This window comes from Anopheles moucheti, chromosome 3 (genome assembly GCF_943734755.1).
Source record: "Anopheles moucheti chromosome 3, idAnoMoucSN_F20_07, whole genome shotgun sequence".
Classification (NCBI taxonomy): Eukaryota; Metazoa; Arthropoda; class Insecta; order Diptera; family Culicidae; genus Anopheles; species Anopheles moucheti.
In genome coordinates, this window is record NC_069141.1 from 8,551,128 (window position 1) to 8,564,760 (window position 13,633).

General features: G+C 41.0%; 2 protein-coding genes across 4 annotated transcripts in view; one reads left to right on the forward strand and one right to left on the reverse strand.

Annotated features, from left to right (window-relative positions):
• The first annotated feature begins 94 nt into the window (after window positions 1-94).
• Window positions 95-1,067, forward strand: LOC128303255 (uncharacterized). Its single transcript, XM_053040149.1, has one exon. The coding sequence runs from the start codon at window positions 169-171 to the stop codon at window positions 946-948; it is 780 nt and encodes a 259-aa protein (XP_052896109.1). The 5' UTR covers window positions 95-168; the 3' UTR covers window positions 949-1,067.
• Window positions 1,068-5,994: 4,927 nt separating this feature from the next.
• Window positions 5,995-13,633, reverse strand: part of LOC128303244 (protein kinase C and casein kinase substrate in neurons protein 1) — a 33,053-nt gene continuing 25,414 nt past the window's right edge. For 2 of the 3 annotated variants that reach the window (XM_053040132.1, XM_053040131.1), the window contains exons 4-12: window positions 11,575-12,122; window positions 11,378-11,487; window positions 9,515-9,663; window positions 9,242-9,430; window positions 8,809-9,156; window positions 7,566-7,676; window positions 6,581-6,807; window positions 6,330-6,511; window positions 5,995-6,250 (exon numbers count right to left, since the gene is read on the reverse strand). In XM_053040132.1, coding sequence (XP_052896092.1) covers window positions 6,138-6,250; window positions 6,330-6,511; window positions 6,581-6,807; window positions 7,566-7,676; window positions 8,809-9,156; window positions 9,242-9,430; window positions 9,515-9,663; window positions 11,378-11,487; window positions 11,575-11,678 — 1,533 coding nt within the window. In that variant the 5' untranslated portion in view covers window positions 11,679-12,122 and the 3' untranslated portion in view covers window positions 5,995-6,137. The remainder of the gene's footprint in view (window positions 6,251-6,329; window positions 6,512-6,580; window positions 6,808-7,565; window positions 7,677-8,808; window positions 9,157-9,241; window positions 9,431-9,514; window positions 9,664-11,377; window positions 11,488-11,574; window positions 12,123-13,633) is intronic. The other variant, XM_053040134.1, reaches the window with a different exon arrangement.

The window sequence follows — 13,633 nt, forward strand, 5'->3', positions numbered from 1 at the left end:
CTTTGTTGACAACTGATGCTTCTTCTACGGACAGCAGTTGGTATTTACATCCGCGATTTGAAAACCGGTATTTGAATACCGACAATCGGTTTTGGCGGCCATACTTGGCTTGTTTGTGGCGTTTGTCCGAATATTAGGAGTAAAGAATATTAACGTTGTTATTGTACGATGGCGCCAAGAAAAAAGACCACCAAAGAAGCGAAGGCAGGAAAACTACCAGCCAGAGAGAAAACCCCATCATATACATTGTCGCAAGAAGTAAAAAGGAATGATCGAAAGGACGAATACCGCTCACTCCGAACAACGGATGAGCTTCGCAATGTAATGGGCGCAGAATCGGACGATTCCCTCAGCAATAGTGAAAATGAATCCTTCCGCAACAATACAACCCAATCGCGACCGAACTTTTCCTTCCTGCCGTCGCACAAACACTCTAGCCCGAATAAACACTACAGCCCGAAACGGACCAACGTTGCAGCATCAGCTCATCGGCTCGCCAGTATGCCCACCGAGCCCAACACTGATCACGAGGAAACTGCTTCTACAACTGCCTCCAGCTCGAGACGCAGTTCGCCACGCCATGCATCCACAAGCACCAGCAATGCAACCAGGAATGAACCCCAACCGACCAGTTCTAAGCAACCGCACAGCCGGAAACAGACAGCACCCCGCCAACTGAAGATGCTGAAGGACATGATACACCTCCAAAGCACGGTACATAATCTGATTCCAAAGATGTCTTTTGCGCGCGTGATTCGGGAGATCTTGGCCGAGTATGGCAACCGGTCGCTACGGGTCACTCCGGACATGTTGCTCTGTTTGCATGAGGCGTCGGAAATATACTTGGTACAGCTGTTCGAGGATGCGTATCGCTGTACGCTTCACCGAGACCGGGTAACGCTTCTACCCAAAGACATGCAATTAGCTTCCATGCTTCGGCGCATTTAATTTTTGACTGACTGCAGCGATGTTTTGTGAGTTTTTATTATGTGTTGTTTATAAATCTGTACGAGTGATTTGAGTATTTAGTAAAATATTTTTTAGCGAGCTCAAAGCGCTGGACGATAAAATCAATTTGTAATTGTGTTGAAAGCTTCATTCTCAATCCGAAATTGTTACTGCGTGTTCTTCGGGTCGGAAAACGATTGCTGCAGTTGCTGTTGCATGTGTTTCCCAAGTTCGAACCGGGTCAGTGAAATTTCACTATCCAACATATCTAGAAACTTTGTGAAGCCCTCATAGCTTTCTGTGTTAATGTTGAGCTTTTGAAGTAGTGGCTGCAAAAGTTGGTAATCCAGCGTACCGGTCATCCCAATGTACTTTAGCAACACACTGTTCCAATCACAATTCTGCTTCGACCCTTCAAGTACGCTTTGCTGCAACTCTTTTCGAGTGCTTTGAACTGCCCCGGAGCGGGAAAGAATTGACCGCAACTTGTTCAAATATTGTAGTGCTTTGTTGATTGCCGGAGTGTCCTGCTGTTCTGCCTCCTGCGTAATCATATCATACCTGCGACACGGAGCAGAAGGACATCTTTCTAACGCTTTTCCGGCGGCTGGTAAATTTGTTACATTCTTTCTACGCCCTTTGTTGGCTGTTAAACAGGGCGAGGATGACGGTTCATAGTTAAAAATTTTCCACAAGCAATCTCCACTTCTATCACTGTACGTTCGTCTCCCGTGTGTTACAGCAATCTTTCTTGCATCCCCTATATCATCGATTTGAGTCATTCCCTGTCGTGCAGCACCAGCTTTACTATCTGCATCGTATCCCGGGAACAGTATTTTGGAAAAGTTGTTTTCTACCTTACTTTTCGCACCGTGTGTTAAATCCTTTACCGACTTTAGCGAATCAACCGTGTGAAGAAATTTCTGTTTCCCGACCGAATCGGTCTGGCTGCGGTGCAACTGTTGCCAATGTTCACGATGCTGCTGTTCCTTTGATTTCGTACGTTCGGTCTCGAGTATCTGCTTCATTTGCAATCCTTCATCTCTTGTTGAAGCTGGCCTTGAATTCGGCTCGCCTGGCAAGCGATGGCTCGAAAACCCTTTGTTGTACTGTGTTTCGTAAAACGTTTCGTCCGTTTGATGGAACACCTTATCCATAATTCCGAAGTAGTTATGGAACACCACCGCTGAATGATTGGGTTTCTCTATTCTGACTCGTACAAAGAGATACAAATGCCTACTATGACTGTTAAGTGTACCTTCTTGCTAGATACTTGCGAGTGTGTGATATGCTATGGTCCTAGCCCAGATGTGTAGATCGCTTCGTCCAAGTTCATGCGAATTAACACTATCATTAGGCTACTGCGGCCACTCGGTCGTTTTTACTTCTTTATATATATTTCCTCAAACTTAATATAATACACAACATGTTCTTTTGCTTACATTTCATCCATCCTTTCATACTTTACATTTCAACCGGTACCATAGTGTGTTATCCTTTTTTACTGTTCACTATCACACTACTTCAACTGTTACTACTAATGCATTTATTTTTTTCTCGTTTTTCGCTCCAATTTCCTGATCTCATACCTCGACTATTTCCATTTTACTTGTTGCAAAAGGCTTCATCTTCAACTCAGCTTGTACTCAAAACAGCCTAAATGTGGTTTAGCATACAAAATGAGCAACAAAACTATGTTTTGCCCTTAAAAACTGTACAGTAGAAAATGAACAAATAAATCACAACAAACATCCGGGGGGTTTTGTTAACCTATTCCTTTATAATGAGTTGCATTTCACAAGCAAAAAAACCTTCTTTCCAAGTTTTTGCATTCGTAAAGTCTGGGACTGAGAAACAAATGATCAGTAGAGTTCGTATCATGTGGTATATATCTACATACATATTGCAGCAAAAGGTGGGAAATTGTTACTTTAAACGATATTTTCTATTTGATTTTAAAACACTTTGAGATCGTGTTTTACACGGTACATTTTAGGGGGGGTGGTAAATAGTATACGTATGTTTCATAAAACAAAAAATTGTAGCTTCGAATATTTTCTACAGTACAGTAAAAACATGTCGGAATTATACATGATGCTCGACATTTCATACGGTCGTCGGCATAGATTGATTGTTCTCTACATTGAGCTGTCGCTGACCCAGCAAAACTGGCGAAACTACCAAAATCTATTAAATTCCCAGAGGCGACTCGGTCGATTTGAATGATTTACTCATTGTTTTGTTTTAGACAGGACAATTTAACACCAAGTTTGTAATAAAAAAGTAATCGTTCGATTCTTTTGCTAAATGCAGACCTTCCATGCTTAGAATTGCTTCAATTTCTACTTATATCTAGCTTCCTTTATTAAAAACCGTATATATATATATAGTACTATAAAACGGAACAACCGATAGAACGCAAAACAAAAGGCGTAGAGGTGACTAAACTCGGATAAACGATTCTTCACTTCAGCGGGGACGTGATGAAAAAAGGGCCCAGATTCGATTCCCTTATCCGGGACAATCGGAGAATCTTCCAAAAACGTACGTCAAAAAATACCTTTACACTCGTGCGAAAGGCAAGTTCATAATGGCAAAAACACAACTGCACCACTTTCGTTTCATGTGTGTGTTTTATACCATGTAGTTTATATGAATACTAACATCAAAAACTGTACATTCTAACGAGAAATGGATCCAACCAGGAAAGGAATAATAATAATTAAAAAAAAAACGCTTCAAATCCTTTACTGACATACAAACGATAAAGTGTGTACGTAAATAACAGAACAATCATGATGTGTACCATGACTGGGGACTTTGCAAAAACACACTACGCTTTTCCTACGATTAACAATACATGCCAAAGGAGCTACAGCGGCACTCTATGAATAGCGCTGGATTCCATGAGCAAAAACCTACGTATATTAAGTGTACGAATGTAAACACCTTCAACCGGGGCTTTCTATGGCTCTATTCTGCTCTCTTTTTCTCTACCCTCATATGTGACCCTAAAACCCGATGGAACTATCGACACTTTCCAAACCGACAAAAATAGTTCCTGCTTTTTTGGCCAAAGTTGCATAATAGGTCCTTTTGATGTATTATTGGTCTCTGAGGATCCTTATCCTTTTAAGCTAGTTGGTTCCAGAGAACGATGGCGCGTTGCTTCAAAACTACCCGTCGATTGAAAGCAAATCAAACACACGTCGAAGTCACACTCGCTACTTGAGAGGGTTTGCCCGTTCTATCAACTTTAAAGATTGTAACCACGTGCCTGTTTGCTCCACGCCGTTGTAAATGTGATGTTGGGCTGCTATCGTATTTTAGTTTTACTTTTTCGTTCACTACCCAAAATGTAATCAAATACAGGGTTTTACACTTTAGTTCAGACTGGCAGCACACATTTTTTGACACGCCGCACTCGATTTCTTGTCGCGAGCGCACATTTTTGATTGCAAGCACCGGATTTTTGATCGGGAGCATTTAATTTCAACAGCCAGACGCTTGAAAGCTTTTCGGCCGCATGTTTATAACCCCCCTTGTGAAAGATTGGTTTGAGTTTGTAGCATTTGTTTATATGCAATATTGTTTGTTTTTTTAGTTACTTGATAAGTTTTGGTGCAAAATATGTTTAAAAAATTGTGAAAAGGTTTAAAAAACATGTATTGGATAACGTATTTGAAGAATTATGCCCGAATCGCTCTAATTCTATGTATGCAACAGATTTATTTAAATGTGCAGCAGTGGATCCTTGGAGATAAACCTATGTCCATAGGATTGGTTCAAAATTGTGCTAACCGACAGAATGGCGGCAGACTTCTAATCTTCTCTTGAGCTATTCACGGACATCGGTGTAATCATTTTGCGTAAAACTTATATATTCCCACGTAATACTGCTGCTGCTAACAATAGTGTTGTGTGTCATTAGACAGGTACGTAATTGTTCGTCCGAAATTCTCTAGCTCACCCACGATCTTGTTTACAGGTATCACACAGGTATCACAACGTGTTACACATTAGGAACACATTTAGAGCTACGCAAACAAATTAATTGGAAGCACACAATGAACCTAAAGAAAATTAATACGATTTCAAGCTATGCATTTCTTAATATTTAATGGTGTTATAAGCTCAATAAACTTTATTAAATCCTCGATTGATGTTTAGCATTTCTGCAATATCTTTGCCGGATGCACCATTTTTGTACGCTGTAACAACACGGTTTCGATCTTCGTCAGATGTAGTGTTGTTACGGCGTCGAGGTACAGCCTCTGATGTATCCAAATTTGCTGTAGGATTATCATGAACAGAATTATCTCCTTGTTGTATTGCAAGGATAAAATATACAGTACCTTTTTGAAATGCGTAGTTCTAAATGTGTTCCTAATGTGTAACACGTTGTGATACCTGTGTGATACCTGTAAACAAGATCGTGGGTGAGTTGGAGAATTTCGGACGAACAATTACGTACCTGTCTAATGACACACAACACTATTGTTAGCAGCAGCAGTATTACGTGGGAATATATAAGTTTTACGCAAAATGATTACACCGATGTCCGTGAATAGCTCAAGAGAAGATTAGAAATCTGCCGCCATTCTGTCGGTTAGCACAATTTTGAACCAATCCTATGGACATAGGTTTATCTCCAAGGATCCACTGCTGCACATTTAAATAAATCTGTTGCATACATAGAATTAGAGCGATTCGGGCATAATTCTTCAAATACGTTATCCAATACATGTTTTTTAAACCTTTTCACAATTTTTTAAACATATTTTGCACCAAAACTTATCAAGTAACTAAAAAAACAAACAATATTGCATATAAACAAATGCTACAAACTCAAACCAATCTTTCACAAGGGGGGTTATAAACATGCGGCCGAAAAGCTTTCAAGCGTCTGGCTGTTGAAATTAAATGCTCCCGATCAAAAATCCGGTGCTTGCAATCAAAAATGTGCGCTCGCGACAAGAAATCGAGTGCGGCGTGTCAAAAAATGTGTGCTGCCAGTCTGAACTAAAGTGTAAAACCCTGTAAAATCCGACATTGCAGCAGCTTGTACGTCAGTTTGACTACGTGCACTTATCATACGTTAACCGTTGTACATCATTAACTGCCTTCGAATGGAAGGTTTTACCCTTTTGACGTTTTCCCACTTCCTGTAAAAGTTACCCCTCGAACGCTTACGTCGCTACCACTTCCACGTAGTTGGCTGGGTACAGTCCTACTCGCCCGTCCTTTCGTCCTTTACACCAGCCTTGTTCATCTTCGTCTTCTAGCTTTTCGAATAAATCACCTACGAATACAAGCAAAAGCGCAAGGATCATTTGTAAGCGTCCTTTGACGAATAAGGATCTTCCACAAGCGCCACATACCCTGTTTGAACGTGAGCTCATCACTTTCCGCGCCTTCGTAGTCGTAAAGTGCCTTCACCGGTACGCCAGGTTCACCATTGTCCACCAGCAGATTATCGTTACCATCACCCTCATCCCATTCTTCTTCCTCTTCGAAAGGATTGCTATCGTTCGCTTTACCATTCGTTCCAGAGTTACCATTGCTAGAAAGAAGAACGAACCCAATGAATCATTTGCATTGCCTCAGCCATTATGGGAATCGCAAAACTTACGTAACGACCGCTCCTCCGGGTGGGGCAGCGCGCCCTGGCGATGTTCGGGAAGGTGTAGTGGCTGGTTCATTTTTCGTTGAAGCCGTTTCCGATTTGGGTGAATCATTATTCGGTGTCGAGGTGGTGCGATTGTTGCCAGTCGAATTGGTAATACTAAGGGCCGTACTGTTCCGATTGCCACCTCCAAGTAGCCGATTGTTGTTAGCTGGCGGTGGTGGCGGATATTCCTGTTACGCAAAGTTTAGTTTCGCAGAAAAGAAAGCGAAACGATATTCTTATCAATAATAATCGTCTTACTTTTTTCTACAGTAAAAACCTCCAGGTTTCTACAGTAAAGGTTACTTAAACGCAAATCTACTGCATCAAGAGTAAGTTTTTTAGGCCGAAGAAACTAAGACTTCTTTATCCTAATATGCTTTTACTCTACAATTTCTACTTGGTTTGTTTAATTAACCGTGTTTGTATGATTTTCAATTGAGCCTTCTAAGCACAACTAAAGTTTATCACTCAAAAGCTATTGGTTAAATATTTTTTCGTGTTTAACCGTCTTTACCCTAGATCCAATACCGAACAATCAAATAGTATCTATTTATGTTTTGAGCAAATCAAAAGCAGCAATGAAATAATATAAATAAAATGCACTACAAACTAACTCTATATGATTTACCGGTTACAAACCGAGGCCAAGCAAAAGTGGGAATAAAGATTGAATTTCGCTCAAACAGTAAGGTGCAAACGTTCAAAAAACCATTAGACAAATGAAAAATCAAACAATAATAATAGACGACAAAACCATTCGAAACAATAACTTCAAACAACACATAATGTAATGTATAACTAGAGCAAAACACACACTCGAAACTCTAATCCTAAAACACAACAGTGAACTTTCCTCTTTTGCCTTAAAACCTAAAACGTGTAGGTGTGTACGTGAGGAAAAATAAGGAAAGCAATAAATAAAACAAGAAAATTAAACAAAAATTACATGCAAATCTTCGGCCACGGGTCGCTGATGAATGAGCGTGATCGGCGCTGCGGGTAAAGCTTCTTTGGATTTGATGCCCTTCGCAATGTCGCGGAACTCTTCCGTGTACTCCTGGAGCAGGGCGCGCGCGCGCACGCATGAGAGCAGGATTGTGTTCCGTTCGTTAATGGCGTCGGAGCGGAGCATAAAACACACATACACACATAGCAATGCGCACGATCGCACAACAGATGAATGATTATTTTATGAGGAACCGGAATGTGTGTTTGTATGTGGATTTTGGATTTTGGCAGCATTTGGTTCGGTACGGTTTAAGGATCATTGTGACAATTTGGGATGTTTGAATTTGAATTCCAGTCGGAAAGAGTATAAGGAGGAGGGAAAAGTAAAAAAGAAAACGAAATTACAATTAATAAGTGAAAAACGACAAAAGAAAAGTATAAAGAAAGAAACATATGGATGGCGCAAAAAAAACTTGATCTGCCTTTTACAACATTGGTAAAAGGTGCGCATCTCTAATAGCTCAAATACATTCATAACAGGATTATATTTAAATTAGGGATAGGAAATGCGCCCTGGGAAAAGGAAAAGCAATGCGATAGACAATTTTAAGTTCGATTAGTAATGGCACTTCACTCCGCACAAGAAAGATCCACTATTAGCCCACAAACAGAATATCCAGCCTCCATAAGGATGGAGGCGCGCGCATCAGTAGCAAGGCAGCTACAGTAAAGCTCTATTATTCTTTGCCCAATTCCGCGTTACAGCATTTGTGATTAACAATAAGGATACAGTAAACAATTAAGAAAGAAAATAAGCTCACACAAAAACAAATAATATAATAATCGTACTGAAAGAAATTGTCGATGAAAAGTTTAAGGATTAATACAGGAAGATCGTCAGAAAATTATTGTATAGTTGTTATCTGCTATACGTGATAATGCTATACGTTAGTAATGCTTTTAACTTCCTGCTGAATAAAGTAAGTTGAATGTTTGCAATTTTTTAAAACGTAATAATTCATTATATGGTTTTCTAAACATGAAACAGCATGCGCTAGAAAAAGCATCCATGTTAGAAGGAAAGAGGGTCACAATAGACATGAGGTTAATAAAAAATGACCAAGCCCAGCTTGTAGGAAACGGCAGAATATCGTAACACAGAAAAACACTGCAACAATGTCCACTGTCATTTGACATTCCCTAAACATTCCATTCGCTGGACGCTGTGGCCGTGCACTTACCACGAACGTTGGCCAGCTCATACCCATGTTGACGCCGTGATTATTAGACCACCACTTCAGATCCTTCTGGTGGTCGGCGTTGTTGATCGTATGGTGGAATTCTTTGTAGATTTGCGGCAAACTCGGATCTTCGGAAATGTTCAAACATTTATGTATCGAGAACAGTACATTCTTGAAGAAACACAACCGAGTTTCCTCCATTTCTTGGCACTTTCGGAAAACGTTCGTCATGCTTTCAATATACACGGGATTGTACTCTTTGATCTCGTTAAGCGTTTGTTCGTATCGATCGCGGCTCTTGGCTACGTCGTCCTTAAGCTTCTGTACTCTTTCTTGCATCTTTTTTAGCTACAACAAAAAGAAATAAAATACGTTACTTTTGCGCATATTGCATAATCGTTTTTAGCTTCATAATTTGTTCATCGTAACCCACCTGATCATTTGACATCGAAGAATCGCTGGAGGCATTTCGTTCCTGATTGGTGGCGGATTTTTCCATTTTGCATGCCGCGTGATAATCTGCTTTCGCTTTTTCCGCACTGCCTAGCAATTTGGCCCATGGTTTCTGTGCTCGCTTGAATTGATCTTCCATTTCTTTGCGCTCCTTAATTTGCATCATCGACTGTTGCGAGAGGTATATAAAAATACATTATTAAATAACCAATGTTTACAAGGTTTTATAGAATACACGACGCTCGATTCATACCTTGTGATAGCTATCCTTTTGCCATTCTTTAATCTGAAGTGTTACATCGGTACAAAGGCTTGCCTTAATCTTAAGATGCAGGTCGGACAAACGTTCTGCCTCCGTGAGCATTCCCTTCCAGGCCGCTTCTGTCGTACCATACTCCGGTCCTGTGAACGATTACATAAAAAACATGAAAGTTAGATGTGAAATATTAAACTCACAATAATATAGCGTCACTTAATAGTTTATCCTTTTCCTATATACAATCACCTTCGTCAAGACACGCTAATGGCAGGAGGAAATCCGTATACAGTACGCTACCATCGATATTCTTCACATTCGTCCCCTTTGACCCTCGTAACTCAATTAAGGACGTGTTTCGTTTCGTGCGGGTCTGATTGAACGTAAGGCCACGAGAAGAAATAAAATAGAATGCAATAAGGCGAAAACAACTTTTACCCCGTCAACTGAAGGGTATGAGAAATTAATGTCGTATTCGGTGGTCTAATTGAAAAATCAATACTGTTAGGTTGACTTTGATACTTCCGGAATAGGTGAGTGATTCCACAAAGATTACTGAGTATTCATCAACCATCGTAACATTTCATGAATTTAAAAGAAAACTACATTAATAACACTTCTCATTCAGTGAACATCGTAATGATGTGACATAAGCGAAACGCACGACCTATGTTACGACACATAACGTAATATTTCCAACGTACCAGCCAAACGAATGATTGCTAATGGGGCAGAATTGAATCATCTTCCATCCCAAGCAATACTTCCACAGCCTTCCATTATCAGAAGTCCAGACAGATCAGCTATTTGCTGCCGGTGGTATCATTTGTCCGTAATTTTTCGCTTCATCACACATCCGATTTACAAGTCTCGCATGTGCGCTCCGTCCCGGCAATAAGGGTGTAACTCAGAGCACATGGAAAAACGGCGGCAGGCGAACTCCGTCAAGTGTGTGGGAAATGATATATTAAGACACTTTTCTTACCGCGATGCCGAACATGGAGATACGAACGGTTGGAGCAGAATCGTGTACGGGTACGGATGAACACGCACAAACCCGAGTAGCTATTTTTAAATGCTAACAAATTAATTCCACTTCACCGAGACAGCGGTGAGCTACTATGTCAGAAGCTGTATTTCTATTGACCTTCGATGCTCAATCTTTACAAAGCATCCCATTGATTTCAGTTCGATTTCCGTGATGAAAATTTGACTGCTTTTGCAAGCCGGGAAAATGATTTCGCAACTCAACGATCACGGCCAATGATGTGCTTATATTCAGAAGAACTAAAAAGATGTATTGTACTATGTCAACTTGATTAGTGCAATACTCATAAATCTCTCAATACTCAACCAAACAGACGGCACGTTTCACACCGCACAAGTGCATCAACCCAGATCATCATTCCCCATCGGATGATTTCATGGTCGAAGCGTTATTCTGCTATTATGTCACCCCATCGAACTCTCGCTCTACCGGCAACTAATGTGCACGGCGCACCAGGGAAAGATGGGACGCGGGCCCTAGAAAAATCAAGCAAGAAAATTATAACCTTCACATGCATATCGCTCGGCGGCATGGTGGTGGTATCACTTAAAAAAGCTGAAGGTCATACTAAGTAGCGCACCGTTGCACGATTCATGGTGGTAGCACGATGAGAGCATTTGATACATTAGCGTGTGGCTTATAATTTGTAATATCCCACTTCGCTCGAATGCACTTTGCAATTTCCCTTTTCGTTGCCTTATCAAAACCAATTGGAATGGTTCATCTTCTATCACGATCTTCGATGGTTTCAACTTTTAAGAATTTGTTTTGCATTATGACGTCGCATACCCTTGGCTAAAACAATAACTCACCTTTCTCAATCAATTCGCCCCATTTCTTTGACCATGCTTTCAAATTTTTGGCATATGCTTTTTCAATTTCGGCACGCTCCTGAATCAAAGTTTGCAGCTCCGTACACAATCTACACAATGGAAAAAAAATAATAACATTAATCAGCGAATTCGGCATGATTGCGATTGCGACTCAAGTCACCATTTACGCTACTCACTTGTAACCGTCCTCTATCCGCTTGGTGGTGCGTTTGTAATTGTTCAGCTCCCAAAAAGAATCACTGCCGGCCTGCAGCAGCTGATCGTCGCTGTGATGTGACATTTTTTCAGTGTTGTGTATTTATTTTCCGCTTCTTCTAACTTTTTTGCACTTTGCCGCAGAATCTGCCAAACGTTCTGTGTATCAGTGGGACAGAAACCCCGCAGCACACGTTCTGCTTCTAATGGTTCGACCCAAACGGTAAATGAGCGACAATAACGAATGGCGGCCCCACAATCAACCACAATTGTGTCCGATCGTACCCGGTAGTACGATCACGATGGCCTTTTTAAACTGTCCCGGTCTGTGCAAATGCCAGTCCCCCGCTCGAACGATCAATTGAACGCCGTGGGGTGCAGTGTTGTGTATTTTCACAACTGACGACACTAGAACTGACTTTGGAGTAAATTCAGACGATGTACACGGGGGGTCACGTTATTCTAGAATAATATACATCTGGCCTTGCAGGATGTAAGTTCTGCTGCAGTTTCAGAGCAACGTTTGTTTCTGGAAATAGAAAGAGATAAACCACATATTAGTTTTCGTAAACAATTATATGTTTTATTTATATTATGTGAAAGATTTAGCCCGCTTTTATTCACGGACTCTTCATTTACTTTTGAAAAAAAATGGTAGAATCCTTTGTGACTCGATTCATCATTAATCATCATCATGTTCTATACGCAGCCCGGAAATTCAACATATTTGATCCTGACCTAGTTACTATATTATAATTTTAAACAAAACAAAAACAGCATTGAATCGACCTGGAACTAGAACTGCACACCCTCTAATATTGCATTTATTAAATTATGATTGATGAAAAGGGCGTGCAAATACTATCCTCATCATACGATAGACGTAGAATTTTATCGATGCTCCAGTTCCCATGTATCGATTTTCCGAACATTTCCTTGCGGCTCAAAACATTAATCGGAAGTCCAATGAAAGACCATAAAGTTGGGCTGGGCTTATACACGCGCGTGCATCCCCCCCATGCACACACACACACAAGAGGAACCTCTAATATTCCCGTTGGTAAAAGGGCACAGAAGGAAGTTTTGCTTTTCACCCTTTCGACACTGCGAGACCGCTCTTTCATTAATGTTTTACGGTCAGCTATTTTACGCCAATGTGCGCGCGATCGGTCGCGTGATGCATGCTACCGCTTTTGCTGTTTCCATCTCTTCCCCCCCTCCCTGTGATCTCTCGAATCTACCTAATCAAATTGAATCGAGCCGATACCGTCGTAAAACGACACCTCTACCTTCCGGCTACAGACACGGATCACGGGCTACTCATTTGTTAGATAGAGGTCTCCCCATTTCTAATTGAACAGTTATGAGAAGAGAAAGGAATTTAAAACGCGCGAAGCTTTCGGGCGGTGTTGCGTGTGGAAATGGAAACCGTGCCGTACGACACCGGAAGTTTCTGCTTCCACCAGAAAGCACCGGAACTGCAGTGAAAATCCGCTCAAAGCATTTGACATTCTTCAGGAGATATATAAGATAGAAAGCGAGGAGAAGACATAGACGACACCGTACAAGATGCTTCAACGGCATTCTTCATTCATATTTCAATATCCACTGAAAAGTTTAATTTCTTGAGCTAGGTTTGTTTTCAGTTCGGAACATGTTTAAACGAAACAACTCACTGCCATCAAAAACTCACAAATGCCCCTCTCAGCGTGTCATGCTCAGACACACTTCAAATTTTCAAAGCAATGCAACTACACCTGTTTATCATGCATACCAAAACATTTCCCTTCATGTCTGCCCTTGTTCAACAACATTGCGCTTAGTGTCAATCATGTGCTTCGCGCTATGAAATCCTGCCATTCGCGTGGGAGTTTATCATTCGATGCTCATTGCGCTACATACAACCCAATAGCCATCATCTGCGGGAGGAAGCTTTCTTCCAACGTGTAGCAGAACATTATGTCATCTTCGTGTGATGTTTGCAATTCTCACGTTTGTGCTATGAACAGCCGCTACTGCTTCCGATAAACGGGACTATTT

Bases quoted from the DNA above. Each gene is read 5' to 3' on its own strand.
- LOC128303255 (XM_053040149.1), top strand. From the start codon at position 169: ATGGCGCCAAGAAAAAAGACCACCAAAGAAGCGAAGGCAGGAAAACTA.